The following is a 17,622-nucleotide window of genomic DNA, read 5'->3' on the forward strand; positions in this document are numbered from 1 at the left end:
AGCTCTCAGAAACATCGATCTATAATCCGCCTTCTGACTGTTCAGCCCCTGCCAAGCAGACTGTGTAAACCTGTAGCAACGCTTACAGTCTATATAAAGACGTGTGAGAGCAGTGTTCTTTCAGATGCGCTTAGAGCGCACTGGAGTTTAGATCGGGGAGAGGGAAGGGGACTGCTGGACGCGGCAATAGCTAGTCTATAAACACAAATTTAAAAGCACATTGTGTAGCAAGACACGGTGGTCACTGGGAAACCGCCATCGGACAAGTTCCGGTCACCATTGGGTGCCAGGAGAGTCTTGGTGGCGTTTCAGAAGTGTTCCTTCTTACAAAGCGGCGTGCCGAGGGAGGACGCGTCTCTTTGAATAGACAGGATGCACGGACCGCCTTCCAGCGACAGCGCATGCCCATTGCGCCTCATCAAGAGAGTGCAATTCGGCGTCCTCAGCCCTGATGAACTTGTAGGTTTTGCTCTTGGGAGGGGGTATTCTCTTAATTTTCTGAGTATTACTGTGTTACTCAAGTCCTCGTCGTGTTAAAATCATATTAAATATGGAAAATAACAGTGTCTTCCGTGAGCCTGTGTTTAGCTAACATGGATAGCCGGCTAGCAAATGCTTCCTCTAGCAAGAGCATGTGTTAGAAAGTTGAACAAACATTACACACGAGTCCGACTTTAACAGTTACCAACAAAGCCTAGTTATAACTCCTGTAATTTATATTTTTAGTAGTATTTATTGTCCGTTCACTATTTTTTTTGACAATTTTTGGAGGCACATGGCAGAGCCAAAGTTAGTCCAAGTTTCCACATTGTTCCCAATGTTTCCCTTATTGGCAATAAAATGTATTAACCTTTATTTGCATGTTTTCGTTTTATTAAAGAAGTCAAATTCATTCATTCCTGAAATGTTTAGGAAGGAGAGTCTTACAATAAACATGAATCATGTTTCATTTTTCTGTGTTGACCTGTGAAGCATTTCTTTAGAGCAATTAAAAGTAAGTGGCCTTTAATTTTCATTTCATAACATAAACCTTTCAAATACTTTGAACCTTTTATCTGCTGCAATATATTTCAATGGAGGGAGTTGAACGAAGTATTAAGCACTTGTTGACTCCATGTAGTCAGTTCATGATTCATTTGTTTAATGGGTTTAAAATGCAGTTTACTGGGTTCATGTAATTTAACCTCATTGTTGTGAAACCATAAACAGACTTAAGAGTTTTTCCGTATTTCTAACAGAAAGGTTTAACATTTCCGTGTCATCTGGTTTACGGCTAGTCACCAACCTATTGTTGCTTTTGTTGTCACTGCATTTTTCTCAAACTTTATTTTTTAAATATTAATATTACCAATATTTTCTGATCATTGTGTAAGCTGCGAATATTTTTAATGCCATTGTGTTATCATTTTCAGAAACGGATGTCAGTCACTGAAGGGGGAATCAAGTATCCCGAGACAACAGAGGGAGGACGCCCTAAACTGGGTGGTCTCATGGACCCCCGGCAAGGGGTAATTGAAAGATCCGGCAAATGCCAGACATGTGCAGGTATGTCCATACACTGATTTTGTCCTGGGATTTGTTGTATTTACATATTTTCAATTTAAACACCCAAAGCTCCTCTCTTTAATGTGTTATGCAAGAAAATGTCTGAACTTTCACTTATTTGGTTTTTGTCATTCAGGTAACATGGCAGAATGCCCTGGTCATTTTGGTCACATTGAGCTGGCTAAGCCGGTCTTTCATGTTGGCTTCATCACAAAGATCATGAAGGTCCTCCGCTGTGTCTGTTTCTTCTGTTCTAAGCTGCTTGTGGACGCAGTATGTAGTAGTTTTAGATATCATTTATGAACTCGCTTCTGATCCAGTTTCTTAGAAATGTATCTCTTAAAATACATCAAGCTAATTCTTTACAAAAATTGCATTTTTACCCAGAACAATCCAAAAATCAAAGACATCTTGATCAAGTCGAAGGGGCAACCGCGAAAGCGGCTGACCCACGTCTATGACCTCTGTAAAGGCAAAAACATCTGTGAGGGTGGAGAGGAGATGGACAACAAGTTTGGAGTGGAGCAGCAGGAGACTGAAGAAGACATCACCAAAGAGAAGGTGCTAAAGAGTATCACAAAGCAGGGCTCGAGACTGCAGCTAAAATGGTCGCAAATGTGACCAAAAATAACTGATTGCGTCAATTTTAAATCTAGTCGCCATTGGCGACAGTCGGGTTGTGTTGTGACATCATCTTGCGAGTTATTGAATACATCTTTAGAGCGCGCACTAGTGTATCTCGTCCCGCTTTTCAACCGTTCTGTTTCTGACGAGCTCGCTGCACCACACACGACAAACCCAGCGTGAGAGAGTCGTGAACAAATTACTCTTTTGAACCGAATCTTTCATGAATCAAACGAAAAGAACTGAGGGTTTGAGCTCAGGTTAGCAGTTTGAATCAGATTCATTTTCTTAGCGAATCATCCGTCAGTGTGTTCACAACTGGGAGCGCAGACATTTCAAAATAAGTGTCCGGGCTTCTTTATAATTAAAAGTCCCACACCTATATATATATATATATATATATAAGTATATGAGATCCAGCTTTTGACACTTAGGACAATTGAGGGACTTGTACACAACTATTACACAAGGCGCAAACATTGATGCTCAAGAAGACAACACACTACTATTCTGAAGAGTAGTACTAAATAAAATAAAATCTCTTATTTGTATAAATTATGAAAGGTGTGTGAACATCGAGACAAAAGGGGAATGCAAACTTGCATATTTTAATGTAAGTTTATTAAACCTCCGATTAATGGGTTATCAGCTGACTTTTCTTCTGCTTTCCGTCTTGTTTCTGGACAACAATCTAAATCGAGCAATTATGTGATTTGGCGACTAAAAACAACCCATTTGGCTCCTTAATGTTTCAGTTAAGGAGCCAATGGCTCCCAAGTCATTTTTTTTTGGTCTGCAGCCCTGCAAAGGCTGATGGCAATTTTAGAAGCGCTCCTTTGCATTCAGAGTTCTAGTAGTTTTGGAAATGTTTGTGTAGATGTTTACCAAACTATTTAACTGATTTAGAATTTTTGCATCTCAAGGGACACGGAGGCTGTGGCAGGTACCAACCACGTATCCGCCGCTCTGGCCTGGAGCTGTATGCAGAGTGGAAGCACGTAAATGAAGATTCCCAAGAGAAGAAGATTCTTCTCAGCCCTGAACGCGTGCATGAGATCTTCAAACGCATTTCAGATGAGGAGGACGTGATCCTTGGCATGGACCCCAAATATGCCCGTCCTGAGTGGATGATTGTAACTGTTTTGCCTGTGCCCCCACTTGCTGTGAGACCCGCTGTGGTCATGCAAGGATCTGCTAGAAATCAGGTTAGCATTTTCTTATAAAACAAACTGAAAATAAGTCTGTTGTAGAGCCTTAGTACTGATGGCTGTTAGAATTCTTGTATTTCAGTTCTACACTCTCTTTTTCCCTCTAGGATGATTTGACACACAAGTTGGCTGACATTGTAAAGATCAATAACCAGCTCCGGCGAAATGAGCAGAGTGGAGCCGCAGCTCACGTTATAGCAGAGGATGTCAAGCTGCTTCAGTTCCATGTAGCCACCATGGTGGACAATGAACTGCCAGGCCTGCCAAGGGTATACTCAATGCATTATACTATAGAATATAACAATCCATGCAACTGCTAGATATTTGTATGTGAGCCACTTGTATGTGTACAACATTATATGGTAGTTCATAAATGCAACGTAAATGTAGATCCTTTTGTATGAACTGTCTGATTATGCCAGCCATAATGCTTGCTTCTGCATTAAGTGGCCACATTAATTGAATCATCATGTTCAAAAAATTTAATCTGGTTAGCTAGAGATGGTGTACAATTCAAACATTCTTACTGATTTTAATGAACTTTTCACTCATGTTCTTGGTTTTGTTTCAGGCAATGCAAAAGTCTGGTCGTCCGCTAAAATCCATCAAGCAGAGGCTAAAGGGTAAGGAAGGACGTGTCAGAGGTAATCTGATGGGGAAGCGTGTAGACTTCTCTGCCCGAACTGTCATCACACCTGACCCCAACCTGCAGATCGACCAGGTTGGAGTTCCCCGTTCCATTGCTGCAAACATGACCTTTCCTGAGATCGTCACACCCTTTAATATTGACAGGTAATATTTGGAGGATTTAGATATATTTATTTTACAGCCCTAATTTGAGCACATAACTGATTACATTGACATGCACAATCTTTATTGTGTGTGTGTGTGTGTGTGTGTGTGTGTGTGTGTGTGTGTGTGTGTGTGTGTGTGTGTGTGTGTATATATATATATATATATATATATATATATATATATATATATACACACACACACACACACACACATTTTATTATATATGTGTGTGTGTGTGTGTGTATATGTATATGTACACAATGAATAGATTTGACACTTCCAGCATTTTGTCGTACACAAGTTCAGCTTCAACTGAGATGATTTTCCTTTTTTTAATTTTCCAGACTCCAAGAACTTGTGAGGAGAGGTAACAGTCAGTACCCTGGAGCCAAATATATCATCCGTGACAATGGCGACAGAATTGACCTGCGATTCCACCCTAAACCAAGTGACCTTCACCTTCAGATTGGATACAAAGTATGTTTTGAGCGTCCGTCTCCATGAACAGTTTAATGTAAGAATTTGGGGTTGTGTAATTTGGTGAGAATGGTGTTTAATATCCTTGTGCTCTCTTACCAGGTCGAACGACACATGTGTGATGGGGACATTGTTGTGTTCAACAGACAGCCCACGCTGCACAAAATGTCTATGATGGGCCATAGAGTACGAATCTTGCCTTGGTCTACATTTAGACTCAACCTGAGGTATTCTGGTTTTCCTTAAGTCTTGATCTGTCACAGTGTTTGTAGTTTATGCTGATCAGATTTAGCAACATTCCAATAGAAGCATCTTTGAGACTACAGAAGAGGGCAAGTGTATTCTAAAAGAAATGTTCCCTCAACCTCTAGTGTTACAACGCCGTACAATGCTGACTTTGACGGTGATGAGATGAACCTGCACTTACCACAGTCTCTGGAGACGCGTGCTGAAATCCAAGAGCTGGCAATGGTGCCCCGTATGATTGTCACACCACAGTCCAACAGACCCGTCATGGGCATTGTGCAGGACACACTCACAGCTGTGCGCAAGTTCACCAAGAGAGATGTCTTCTTAGAGAGGGTGTGTTTACAAATGAATGTAACAATTGTACAGATGTATGAGATTAATGCAAATGAAGTGCTTGGCTCTTATCTGTTTGCTTTGCTTTAGGGCGAGGTGATGAACCTCCTGATGTTTCTCTCAACATGGGATGGTAAAGTGCCCCAACCAGCTATCTTGAAGCCTCGGCCTCTCTGGACAGGAAAACAGATCTTCAGCTTGATCATTCCTGGACACATTAATGCCATCCGCACACACAGCACCCACCCTGATGAAGAGGACAGTGGTCCTTATAAGCACATCTCCCCTGGAGATACCAAGGTACAATTGTAGTTCCCAAATATGGGCACTGTTTTATACAAAAAAGGTTTATTATTCTGAACATTATAAATGCAAGTCCCATTGTCTAAGTGAATGTAATTGAATGCTTGGTAATGCTCTAGGTAATTGTGGAAAACGGTGAACTGATCATGGGGATTCTGTGTAAGAAGTCTCTAGGAACTTCAGCGGGCTCTCTGGTCCATATCTCGTACCTTGAGATGGGCCATGACATCACACGACTCTTCTATTCCAACATCCAGACTGTTGTCAACAACTGGCTGCTCATTGAGGGTAGAATACATAAGTTTTGTAGTTGTTCACCTGCTTTGAAGTCACCTAGATATCAGATTTCATTTTTTTTTTTTTTTTTTTCATGTGTGCTTCAGGTCACTCTATTGGTATTGGAGACTCCATTGCTGATAAGGCGACATATCAGGACATTCAGAACACTATTAAGAAAGCCAAACAGGATGTGATAGAGGTGAGAATTTTTAGTCAAAAACATGTGATTGAAGCATTATTTACTATTGCTGAACCTCAGGATTCAAGGTCATTAAGCTCTTTTACATACAGTTATGCATGTATTCTCTTCTCACAGGTCATTGAGAAAGCTCACAATAATGAGTTGGAGCCTACACCAGGTAACACTCTGAGACAGACCTTTGAGAACCAGGTCAACCGCATTCTGAACGATGCCCGTGACAAGACAGGATCCTCTGCCCAGAAATCACTGTCAGAGTATAACAATTTCAAATCCATGGTGGTGGCTGGTTCCAAAGGTTCAAAAATTAACATTTCACAGGTGAGTGTTTTCAAATCATTAATGTAAATGAGTCACACAGGTTAAGACATTTGACATGGATACATCAGTAATTAAGCAATGAATGTTTCACATGGTTTATCCAATTTGTTTTTCCTCTTCACCCCTCTAGGTTATTGCTGTGGTGGGGCAGCAAAACGTTGAGGGTAAGCGAATCCCTTTTGGTTTCAAGCACCGCACTCTCCCTCACTTTATTAAAGATGACTATGGTCCAGAGAGTAGAGGCTTTGTGGAAAACTCTTATCTGGCCGGTCTGACACCAACGGAGTTCTTCTTTCATGCCATGGGAGGTAGAGAGGGTCTGATTGATACAGCTGTCAAAACTGCTGAGACAGGTAATTAATGGATTGAGGATTTAATGGGGGCTACAATGGCACTTTCTGGTCTTGCAGTAAGATGTCATGTGAAATTGATCTGTATTTCTGTATTTGTTTTGTTTCGGTAGTTCAGTGTTTTTGATGGATTTCTTTCCCACTCTTTAGGTTACATTCAGCGTCGTCTGATCAAGTCTATGGAGTCAGTTATGGTGAAGTATGATGCTACAGTCAGAAATTCCATTAACCAGGTTGTCCAGCTGAGGTACGGAGAGGATGGGCTGGCAGCAGAAGCTGTTGAGTTTCAGAACATGGCCACCCTTAAGCCCTCCAACAAAGCCTTTGAGAAGAAGTGAGTGTAGATGCTTTTTGTGCTCATAGTGATGTAGTGTAATATATTGCTAATAACAGTTTAAGCCAACTACAAATTAAAGCTGAAGTGCGTGATTTCTGGGCCAAGAGTGTTGCCAAATCGAATTGCAAAAATTGTGTGTTCGACTTCATGCAGCGCTGTGCAGACTGATCGGCACCGACTTGAAGCAGTACCTGTCTATTAGAAATTTTGTCTAACTTTAGACGGTGCCACCGCCGTGTCGCTGACATATGACAAAGTACCGCAAGAGCAATTTGTGACCAGCTGCTTGGCTCAGCCGGTGCAGTTGCTCCAGAGCAGGTGCACAAGCTCTGACGACTTATTCACGATTGGCTGACTTAACGATGACAATGGAGACGTGTGTTTAATAATATTAAACTATGTACTATGTGTTTAGTAATGTTTATTCATAAAACAATTCAAGATTATTAAAAATACTGACTCCTTTCTTGGTATTAAATACAGGCTTTTATTGGACTTCTTGTACACACAGCAGGCAGTGTATTAAGCAGCACTTAACTTTTTCAGATGAATAATGTTTCTGGTTATGTAAAATTAAAGCGTCTGTCTTTCTGAACACCCCTATTTTCAAACGGGTTTCCTAAACCCGGTCTGCTGTTGGTCAGACAAGCAGAAAGTCCCGCCCCAAACTCAAGCCATTGGTTGAGCCAATGTCACTTAAGTTGTGTTCGACTCAATGCAGCAATGCGTGGACTAATCAGTGCCTGGCTTTAATCAGTGCCTGGCTTGAACCAGTGCATGCTGGTTAGAAAATTTGTCCGACTTTATTTGGCACTGCTGCTATGTCACCTTGACATGCCTGGCCTGGCTCAGCAGGTGCAGTTGCCCCTAAGTGGCTGCACAAGCTCTGACGACACCGCTTATTTAGAATTGGCCAGACTCTCAGATGACAATTACAAATTACACTTAATAAATTCTGTGCTTTTTATAATTAGCTCCTTAAAGGCTTAACCCAAAACAAAAAGGACATAGGATAAGTGTGATTGGTCCTTTTGCAAGTTATTGTTGGTTTTCAGATTATCTTTTGTCTGAGCAAAGAGTAGATACACAGCTGATTACTTACTAACATTATTAATTCAACTTTCCAACTCTATCTTTAATCGCATAGATTCAAGTTTGACTACACCAACGAACGAGCTCTCCGTCGCACTCTACAGGAGGATGTGGTGAAAGATGTGATGACTAATGCTCATGTCCAGAGCGCACTGGAGCGAGAGTTTGAGAAGATGAGGGATGACCGAGAGATCCTGAGAGCCATTTTCCCCACAGGAGACAGCAAGGTCTGTCCCGCAGTGTTATCCTACATTTAAGAATCATGCACTACCGGTCAAAATTTGAGACACTTGACTGAAATGTTTCTCATGATCTTAAAAATCTTTTGATCTGAAGGCGTATGCTTAAATATTTGAAATTAGTTTTGTAGACAAAAATATAATTGTGCCACCATATTAATTTATTTCATTATAAAAAAGAAAAAAAAGAAAAGTTTTTTTAAATTGATGACTTGGACCAAATAATAAAAGCAGCCAATAAGTGCCCAACATAGATGGGAACTCCAATACTGTTTAAAAAGCATCCCAGGGTGAAACCTCAAGAAGTTGGTTGAGAAAATGTCAAGAGTACATGTCTGCAAATTCTAGGCAAAGGGTGACTACTTTGAAAATGCTAAAATATAACACAGTTTTGATTTTATTTTGGATTTTTAGTCACAACATAATTCCTATAGTTCCATTTTATGTTGTTCCATAGTTTGACTTTACTATTCTAAAATGTGAAGAAAAAAAATAATAAAGAATAAGTGTTTCAAAACTTTTGACCGGTAGTGTATGTATTTGTATTTTGGTTGAACAGCCTTATACAATAGTCAAAAATGTATGACATGCACGAGTATAACGGTACAGTGTGCACACAACAACTTTATAGAAGGTGCTTGGAGCCAATATTAATGGAAACTGGCATGTTTTTCATAGGTTGTACTGCCGTGCAATCTCGCCAGAATGATTTGGAATGCTCAGAAGATTTTCCGCATCAATCCTCGGACGCCAACTGACCTCAATCCAGCACGAGTAGTGGAAGGTGGGAAATACAAACTAATTGGGTGGGGCATGTTTTAACAGTTAAGCTGTACATCTTTGTCATGCTGCATTGGAATTGTATATTTTGAAAAGAGCTATACAAACTGAAGTAGTTTGCATTAATCAGGTAGATTTTAAGGCAGCCAAACAGGTGTTTTGACAACTGGAAAGCATTACATTTACCCTCTGCCTGATAATGAATTACCATTCTCTTGAGTCGTGGGAACTACTGCACTGCTTTAACCGTCTTAAGGCTGTCAGTTTGAGCAGGTCTCCCAACTAAGTTAAGACTCATTGCTTCTGCCAGCTAAATAAAGCCTGCTGATGACTGATCCCTTTAGCTTACACTGTCTTGTGGCAGACCTGTGCAAGTTGATTATAAATACCAGTTTTATGTCTTTGTCTACGGAAGACATTGCTCCAATCAGATTGGTGAATTTGATAACATACACCATTTTTCTGAGCCTACTTAATAGTTCATATGAGTTGTTTGTCTGCTTTTGTTCCCCTTAATGCAAGTTTGGTTACTCCTAGTCATGATTGTGGCAAAACCCATTTATAGTGTTGTTGGAGTAAGCTACAGTAGGATTCTGCAACAGTATGATTGTGTGTTGATTATAAGGCTTTGGTTCTATTCACAATATTTGTGATTTTGTGTGTGTAGGAGTTCAGGAGTTGAGTAAGAAGCTGGTAATTGTAAATGGAGATGATCAGTTAAGCAGGCAGGCCCAGGAAAACGCCACACTGCTCTTCAATATCCACCTGCGTTCAACCCTCTCCTCCAAGCGAATGACTGAGGAGTTCCGTCTTAGCACAGAGGCTTTTGATTGGCTGCTGGGAGAGATCGAAACCAAATTTAACCAGTCCATTGTAAGTATTAATGCTTGCTGAGAGCTGTTCAACTTGTGCACTTGTAGGAAGTAGAGAGAAACAACAATTGTAATTGTACAATTATTGAGATGTAAATCAAAGTAATTTGGCATAAGCTATTAAAGGGATGGTTCAAAGGCAAAGATGAGAATTATCACTTATTTTTGTTCCATGTCTTTTGTGTAACACAAAGATGTTAGGCTAAATGACAGCCTCTGTAACCATTCTTTCATTGTATGGTAAAAAGATGCAATATAAGTTAATGGTGACTGAGACAAACATTGCCTAGCAACAGCTTTTGTGTTCATACGGGTTTGGAACAACATGAGGGTGAAGTAAATGACGATTCATTTATGGGTGAACTAGCCCTTTAAGAATAGTCTCCAATTTACATCTTTACATTGTGTGCCCATTGGCCAAGGGAGGACTCTGCCTTGAACTTTGCTTTGTCTCTTCCTCAGGCTCACCCTGGTGAGATGGTAGGTGCTCTGGCTGCCCAGTCTCTGGGAGAGCCTGCCACTCAGATGACCCTGAACACTTTCCACTATGCCGGTGTGTCTGCCAAAAACGTCACTCTTGGTGTGCCTCGTCTCAAAGAGCTTATCAACATCTCCAAGCGACCCAAGACTCCCTCTCTGACAGTCTTTCTCCTCGGCCAGGCGGCCCGGGATGCTGAGAGGGCCAAAGATATCCTCTGTCGGCTGGAGCACACAACCCTGCGCAAGGTCACTGCCAACACGGCCATTTATTACGACCCCAACCCGCAGAACACCGTGGTGACTGAGGATCAGGAGTGGGTGAACGTGTACTACGAGATGCCCGACTTTGATGTGACCCGCATTTCACCCTGGCTGCTGCGTATTGAACTTGACCGCAAACACATGACTGACCGTAAACTGACCATGGAACAGATTGCAGAAAAGATCAATGCTGGTGAGTGTAAATAACTGAGAATATCTAACATTGTATCAAGTACACAAATGCTTATACAATGTTTTAAATTATGAAACAAAGGGCTTTTCTGGGAGTGGTACATGAAGTATGTCAAACAGTAATCCCTGTCTCTTTCTCCTAGGATTTGGTGATGACCTAAACTGCATCTTCAATGATGACAATGCTGAGAAACTGGTGCTGCGAATTCGTATCATGAATAGCGACGAGAATAAGTTCCAAGAGGTTTTTTGTTTCTTTTTCTTTGATCTTCATTATTTGGCAGGGTTTTGACCATCTTGGGAAAACCTGGAAGTATCAGATCATTTTAAAGGGCTGGAGATGTCATTGAAATATCTACAGTGAATATACATTTTCCTAGTTATGCTGTGCTCAAAAATATTTAATCAGCTTGATTTTGCTCGTATAGAGTACAACTTGCTCGCTTTGAGTCCGTTCTTTTCAATTAATCGAACCTGTACACCAATCGGCCTGGGTGGTTTATTAGGGAATTGGTCTGAATCAAAATTCTTTTAAAAATTCTTATCCTGTAATCACAGATGACTGGAAATGTCATGGAAATTCATTAGTAAAAAAAATTGGGAACCCTGAAATAACCTCATTGCTCATTATATACTAATTGTCTAATCTCATCTCTAGGATGAGGAGGTAGTGGATAAGATGGATGATGATGTCTTCCTGCGCTGCATTGAATCCAACATGCTAACAGACATGACCCTGCAAGGCATCGAGCAAATCAGCAAGGTATTTTTCTCCTCAGTGTATATAAACTTGTCTTGCTATAGCAATCTAATTTGTTCAATGAAGACATTTAACACCAAATGATTAATTTCTCCTACTCTGTTCCCTAGGTCTACATGCATCTTCCACAGACAGACAACAAGAAGAAAATCATCATTACAGAAGATGGAGAGTTTAAAGCCCTTCAGGAGTGGATTCTGGAAACAGATGGAGTCAGCCTCATGAGGGTCCTCAGTGAAAAGGATGTGGACCCTGTCAGGACCACCTCCAATGACATTGTGGAGATTTTCACTGTAAGAGTTATCAATTCAATAGTTTGCACTTTGATGACTTCATTGCCACCATTTTTAAGGCCGAATTTACGAAATGTGTGCTTCATCTGCAGGTTCTTGGTATTGAGGCTGTGCGAAAGGCTCTGGAGAGAGAGTTGTACCATGTCATCTCTTTTGATGGTTCTTATGTCAACTACCGCCATCTTGCCTTGCTGTGCGACACAATGACCTGTAGGGGTCACTTGATGGCCATTACTCGTCACGGCATCAACAGACAGGACACTGGACCACTCATGAAGTGCTCCTTTGAAGAAACGGTGAGATCACTCAGTTATTCACTCAAAACATTTTAATGATATATACAGTGGGGTTCAAAAGGCTATATTGGAAATCTGGAATTAAACATTTTATTTTAAACCTGGAAATAGCTTTAGGGTTTTGAAATGTAAAAGATACTTTTCTGCACTATTTCTTGGCCATTAAGCAAATAAGCATATTTTTGACATTTACGTCTGTACAAAAGATCAGAATTTGTTTGTTTTTTCCATTGAAGCACACAAGATGCTTTTTAAAACATTGTCAAATTGTGCTGGGGTGACGTACTGTAGATCATCAGGTTTTGCTCAAACTTGAGTCCATGCCAGCTCCAGTGCATTCTGTATTTAAAGCAAAATGTGGACATATGTTACCAAATATAACATTCTTAATTTATCAACTGAATACAAACTTATATTTTCTTCAGGTGGACGTGTTGATGGAAGCCTCATCTCATGGTGAAAGTGACCCAATGAAAGGCGTTTCTGAGAACATCATGCTGGGACAGCTAGCTCCTGCAGGGACTGGCTGCTTTGACCTGTTGTTGGATGCGGAGAAGTGCAAGTATGGCATGGAGATTCCTACCAACATCCCTGGCATTAGTGTTGCAGGACGTAAGTGAAACGCAGTTCCCATTTTGAAACCTTTGTCTTAACGTTTAATCCAAATAATGTAACTTTTTAATACTACTTTCCTAGCCACGGGTATGTTCTTTGGCTCCGCCCCCAGCCCCATGAGTGGTATGTCTCCTGCAATGACTCCCTGGAACACAGGAGCTACTCCTGCATATGGTGCTTGGTCTCCTAGTGTTGGTATGTGAATCATTCTGAAATCATTTACAAAAGTTTTTGGGTAACCCTTTATTTACAGAGCATTATCTTTGTGCTTGATTGTAGACCATTGACTTTTTTCTTTTTCCATGCAGGAAGTGGAATGACACCTGGTGCTGCAGGCTTCTCTCCCAGCGCTGCATCTGATGCTAGTGGCTTTTCGCCCGGCTACTCTCCTGCCTGGTCCCCTACTCCTGGTTCACCTGGCTCACCTGGGCCAGCCAGCCCTTATATCCCCTCACCAGGTTACTGCAATGTTCATTTAAGTCCGGTTCTCTTTCTAAGAACAAGGCACATTGTTTGCCTAGTTGCATTTGTAGGTTGCAAACCAAATGGGTCACTAATGAATCTTTTCCTATGGTCTTTTCAGGAGCCTTGTCTCCCAACTACTCTCCAACCTCTCCTGCCTATGAGCCTCGTTCTCCTGGTGGCTACACCCCTCAGAGCCCTGGCTACTCTCCAACCTCACCATCATACTCTCCAACTTCGCCGTCTTACTCGCCCACCAGCCCAAACTACAGCCCTACATCTCCGTCCTACTCGCCTACATCACCCTCCTACTCTCCCACATCTCCATCCTATTCTCCAACATCCCCAAGCTACTCCCCAACCTCACCCTCTTACTCACCGACCTCACCGTCCTATTCACCAACCTCACCGTCCTATTCACCAACGTCACCCAGCTATAGCCCAACGTCACCCAGCTACAGCCCAACCTCACCAAGCTATAGCCCAACATCCCCGTCTTATTCTCCCACTTCTCCGTCTTATTCCCCCACCTCCCCGTCCTACTCTCCAACCTCCCCCAGCTACTCTCCAACCTCCCCAAGCTACTCCCCAACATCTCCAAGCTACAGCCCCACTTCACCCAACTACACACCCACCTCGCCCAGTTACTCCCCAACCTCTCCTTCTTACAGCCCTACCTCGCCGTCCTATTCGCCCACCTCTCCAAATTATACCCCAACCAGCCCCAATTATTCCCCCACGTCTCCTTCATACTCCCCCACCTCACCATCCTACTCGCCATCCAGTCCACGCTACACCCCACAGTCTCCCACCTACACCCCAAGTTCACCCTCCTACAGCCCAAGTTCTCCATCATACTCTCCTACCTCTCCAAAATACACTCCCACCTCTCCCTCATACAGTCCTAGTTCTCCAGAATATACCCCGACGTCACCTAAATATTCACCCACTTCCCCAAAGTACTCCCCCACCTCACCCAAATACAGCCCCACCTCTCCAACCTACTCCCCAACTACACCCAAGTACAGCCCTACTTCCCCTACTTACTCTCCAACTTCTCCAACCTACACCCCAACCAGCCCCAAATATTCACCCACCTCCCCAACCTACTCTCCAACTTCTCCAAAATACTCACCAACATCTCCTACCTACTCTCCAACTAGCCCCAAGGGCTCAACCTACAGTCCCACTTCTCCTGGCTACAGCCCCACTTCTCCGACCTACAGCCCAGCCATCAGCCCTGATGACAGTGATGAAGAAAATAACTAAAGATGATTGGGCTGGGGTTTATCCCACTTCCCTTATTGGCACAATGACCCTGGGAAAAAGACTGAAGGAAAACCACTCAGCTGGGGTTGCTGTGATTTTACAGGGAAGGCTGCAGATCCCACATGTCAAATCTTTATTTTCCCTTTTGGACTTCTTAAATAGCCTCACTAAAGAGGTTGATTTTCAATGGTTGCATCTGTTGTCACAGGTTTGAACTATAAGCCAAACAAGGCTGCCTTTGTATAGACTGTTTTTGTTCTAAGTTGAAGGGGGAGATTACTGAACCTTAACTTAAAACTGATGGAAAGATGCTGGATATTGACTGTTTTTGGAGGGAAAATATTATTTGTTCTCCCCTTTCCATTCAGTCATTTCTATCTCCCTTCTCTTAAGTTCAGTGTTGGATGTAAAAGAAATCTGTGATCTTGAAGTTTTGCCAAAAACCTTCAAACAGAAAACAGTGGATTGTATCTAAAGTTTCAAAATGAAACCTTAAAATCTCTATAGCTTAAATAGAAAGGGGAAGCAGACCTTTCACATTTTACAGAATTTTTTCCCCTCTTATGTAAATAAGCGCTTGTTTGCCAGGTTTTTTTTTTTTTTTTTCTTTCACACACACAAGTGGAGGTCAGAATGGAGAACCGTTTAAATGTTAATGTTGCTTTTCTGTCCAATTTGACTTCACTCATGAAAAATGCTATTTTTTAAAGAAACTGATGTTTTCCATGAAAGATGCTGATGTTTATTAGAAAGTAGCATTTTTTTTTTGAACATGGAGTGATTCACATTTTTTCAGATTAAAGTCTTGTAATACTGTAGTCTGTAATGTATGCCAGCCCATGTTATGGGTAAAAGTGTTGTAGACATTGCCCGCTTTTATACTAATAATTGGTAGTATGGATGCTTGGTTTTAAAGTGTCATCTTTCTAATCATCTGTGTTCCTCTGTCCCAAAAGATGCAATCCTTGTATCCTTCACCAGCATCTACCCAGTAATTTACCATTTCACAAACTGCAAAAACAAAACATGAAATGAGAACCAGCAATCTTGTACCTCTGAGCACACAGAGGAAGTGTGTGTGAATATATATATATATTTTTTTTATCCTAAGAGTGGGCTTGGCAGGAGTAGGTGCACTGCTTTACACAAGCTGCACCATTACATTTTTTTTTTTTTTTTAAACCTACTAGGTTCAAATCTTACCTGAGATCTGATATCCGTCTTAGCACTCAATCCTTTAATCTCTAATTAGCAAGTGTAATTGTTTTTCTGATATATGTATCATTTATTCCCAGTTATTTAAGTACATTTGCTGTTATCTTGTGTGAATTACTAAAGAAAAACATTTGTTTTACACCATTTTCTAGTGCTGGCTTCATAGTTGTCTGAGTCAGCCTGGCTCTTTGAATTAAGTGCTTGGGAAAAAGGTGCAGTTTGACTTGTTTCCTTTTGAATATGCACTGTTTCATATCTAGCGTCATTGTGCCCTTAGACCTTGTGGTCATTTGTTATCCTAAATTTGTCTAATCACGCAGTGGATTCTATACCTGTTAGATAGGCAAAAGGTGCACATTTCTATTATTTCGTCATCTTTTGCTTGAACGATAGAGGGCGACAGAGACTGACTTGACACTGCATTTGGATACATTTGAGTTGTATTTAAATACGAAAAAGCAAAAGCTTGTTGTTCTGTCAAGCTGGTTTAGTGACAGTTTTTGTTGACCTGAAAAGAACTTCAGATTTAAGGCCTAATAGATTGCATTGGGGAGAGCAGTTTTGACAGTGTCTCTTCAATGCCCTTGTTTGCCTTAAGTTTCATGGATATTTCGAACTAGTTTTGTTAATACTGTGTACCCAGGCTCCGTGTGTGTGTGTGTGTGTGTGTGTGTAGAGAGAGAGCGCGAGAGAATGAGGGCATAAATGTTGAGTTTTTTTTTTTTTTTTGCGCCCGATTAAATTCTAGGTGGGCTTTCAGGAGAAAGAGAATATAAATTAAGAGAAATTGCCACTGTAAAGAAATCAATTTGATTATGTATTTTTTTTTTAAATTTTTTGTTTTTTGTTTTTTTGACTTGGAAAAATAAAAAGTTTGATTACACCTGTTTGATTCTTTAAATTTTTTTTGTTGTGGGTGTGTGTAGAGATTAGAGAATTAAAGGAATATTCCTGGTTCAATACAAGTTAAGGTTAATCGAAAGTATTTGTGGCATAATCTTGGTTGCCACAAAACAATTTCAACTCATCCCTCATTTGGCAAAAATCACAGTTTCAGTAAGGTACTTAAAATTGAAGTAAAAGGGGCCACCCAGTCCATCCATAAACACTGAAATACAGGCTGTTTCAAAGGTATAACCACAAGATGTGAACCTTATGTGAGTTAACATTGTTTAAGTGATTAACCTTACCTATGTAAAGATCAGGGTTGGGAGGGTTACTTTTGATGTATTCCACTACAGATTACAGAATACATGCTGTAAAATATCATTTGTAATGTAATCCGTTAGATTACTGAAGGTTAAAATGTTAAAAATACATTCTCTGAAAAACCTAAATATCTTATGCAGTGTTGTTTATAAAACAAGATAAATCAAATTGATCTTGTTTTATGGATTTTTAGATATTTTTACATAACTTTAAAAACAAAAATTATCAAGAATATGATTTTTGCCCTAATATCAAAGGTCTTACTAGATAAAAGAAATTATGATCTGATCGTGCCTGGTAACATGTGCATGTAAAATGGCTAGAAATAGCATTTTAGCTTAGTGTAAAGCTGACAATTTACACAAGGTTTATTTCTATTTCTTCTGCTCCAAACATACTTCATACTTCTCTGTCTGCTCGTATGAATGTAACACATCATAAGAAAGTGTTTCACTGCTGTTCAAATGCACTTTGGATTGCATCATTTATATGTATAAATGTTTTCCATCTGAAAGGACTAAATATTAAATGAAACAAATGACAATGAAATGCAAAGTAATCTCTTCA

The 17,622-nt window shown here is 40.7% G+C and overlaps 1 protein-coding gene across 4 annotated transcripts; it reads left to right on the forward strand.

The window, feature by feature from the left end:
• Positions 1 to 139: 139 nt before the first annotated feature.
• On the forward strand, positions 140 to 16,729 carry polr2a (RNA polymerase II subunit A). Of its 4 annotated transcripts, XM_051667220.1 has the most exons (29): positions 392 to 459; positions 913 to 994; positions 1,413 to 1,545; positions 1,682 to 1,818; positions 1,933 to 2,106; positions 3,093 to 3,374; positions 3,485 to 3,646; positions 3,949 to 4,169; positions 4,517 to 4,649; positions 4,752 to 4,876; positions 5,021 to 5,231; positions 5,322 to 5,531; positions 5,654 to 5,822; positions 5,918 to 6,012; positions 6,130 to 6,333; positions 6,464 to 6,686; positions 6,834 to 7,017; positions 8,168 to 8,339; positions 9,030 to 9,135; positions 9,799 to 10,004; positions 10,466 to 10,937; positions 11,080 to 11,180; positions 11,595 to 11,699; positions 11,807 to 11,989; positions 12,082 to 12,285; positions 12,711 to 12,897; positions 12,982 to 13,095; positions 13,209 to 13,358; positions 13,484 to 16,729. In XM_051667220.1, exons 3-29 carry the CDS (start codon positions 1,419 to 1,421, stop codon positions 14,629 to 14,631), a joined length of 5,805 nt encoding a protein of 1,934 aa, XP_051523180.1. In that variant the 5' UTR covers positions 392 to 459; positions 913 to 994; positions 1,413 to 1,418; the 3' UTR covers positions 14,632 to 16,729. The 4 variants fall into 4 exon arrangements, with proteins under 4 accessions (XP_051523179.1, XP_051523177.1, XP_051523180.1 ...); XM_051667219.1 differs by having other exon boundaries at positions 140 to 994; XM_051667217.1 differs by lacking the exon at positions 913 to 994 and having other exon boundaries at positions 140 to 459.
• The last annotated feature ends 893 nt before the right edge of the window (positions 16,730 to 17,622 follow it).

Source organism: Myxocyprinus asiaticus, chromosome 32, assembly GCF_019703515.2.
Source record: "Myxocyprinus asiaticus isolate MX2 ecotype Aquarium Trade chromosome 32, UBuf_Myxa_2, whole genome shotgun sequence".
In the NCBI taxonomy this organism is placed as follows: domain Eukaryota; kingdom Metazoa; phylum Chordata; class Actinopteri; order Cypriniformes; family Catostomidae; genus Myxocyprinus; species Myxocyprinus asiaticus.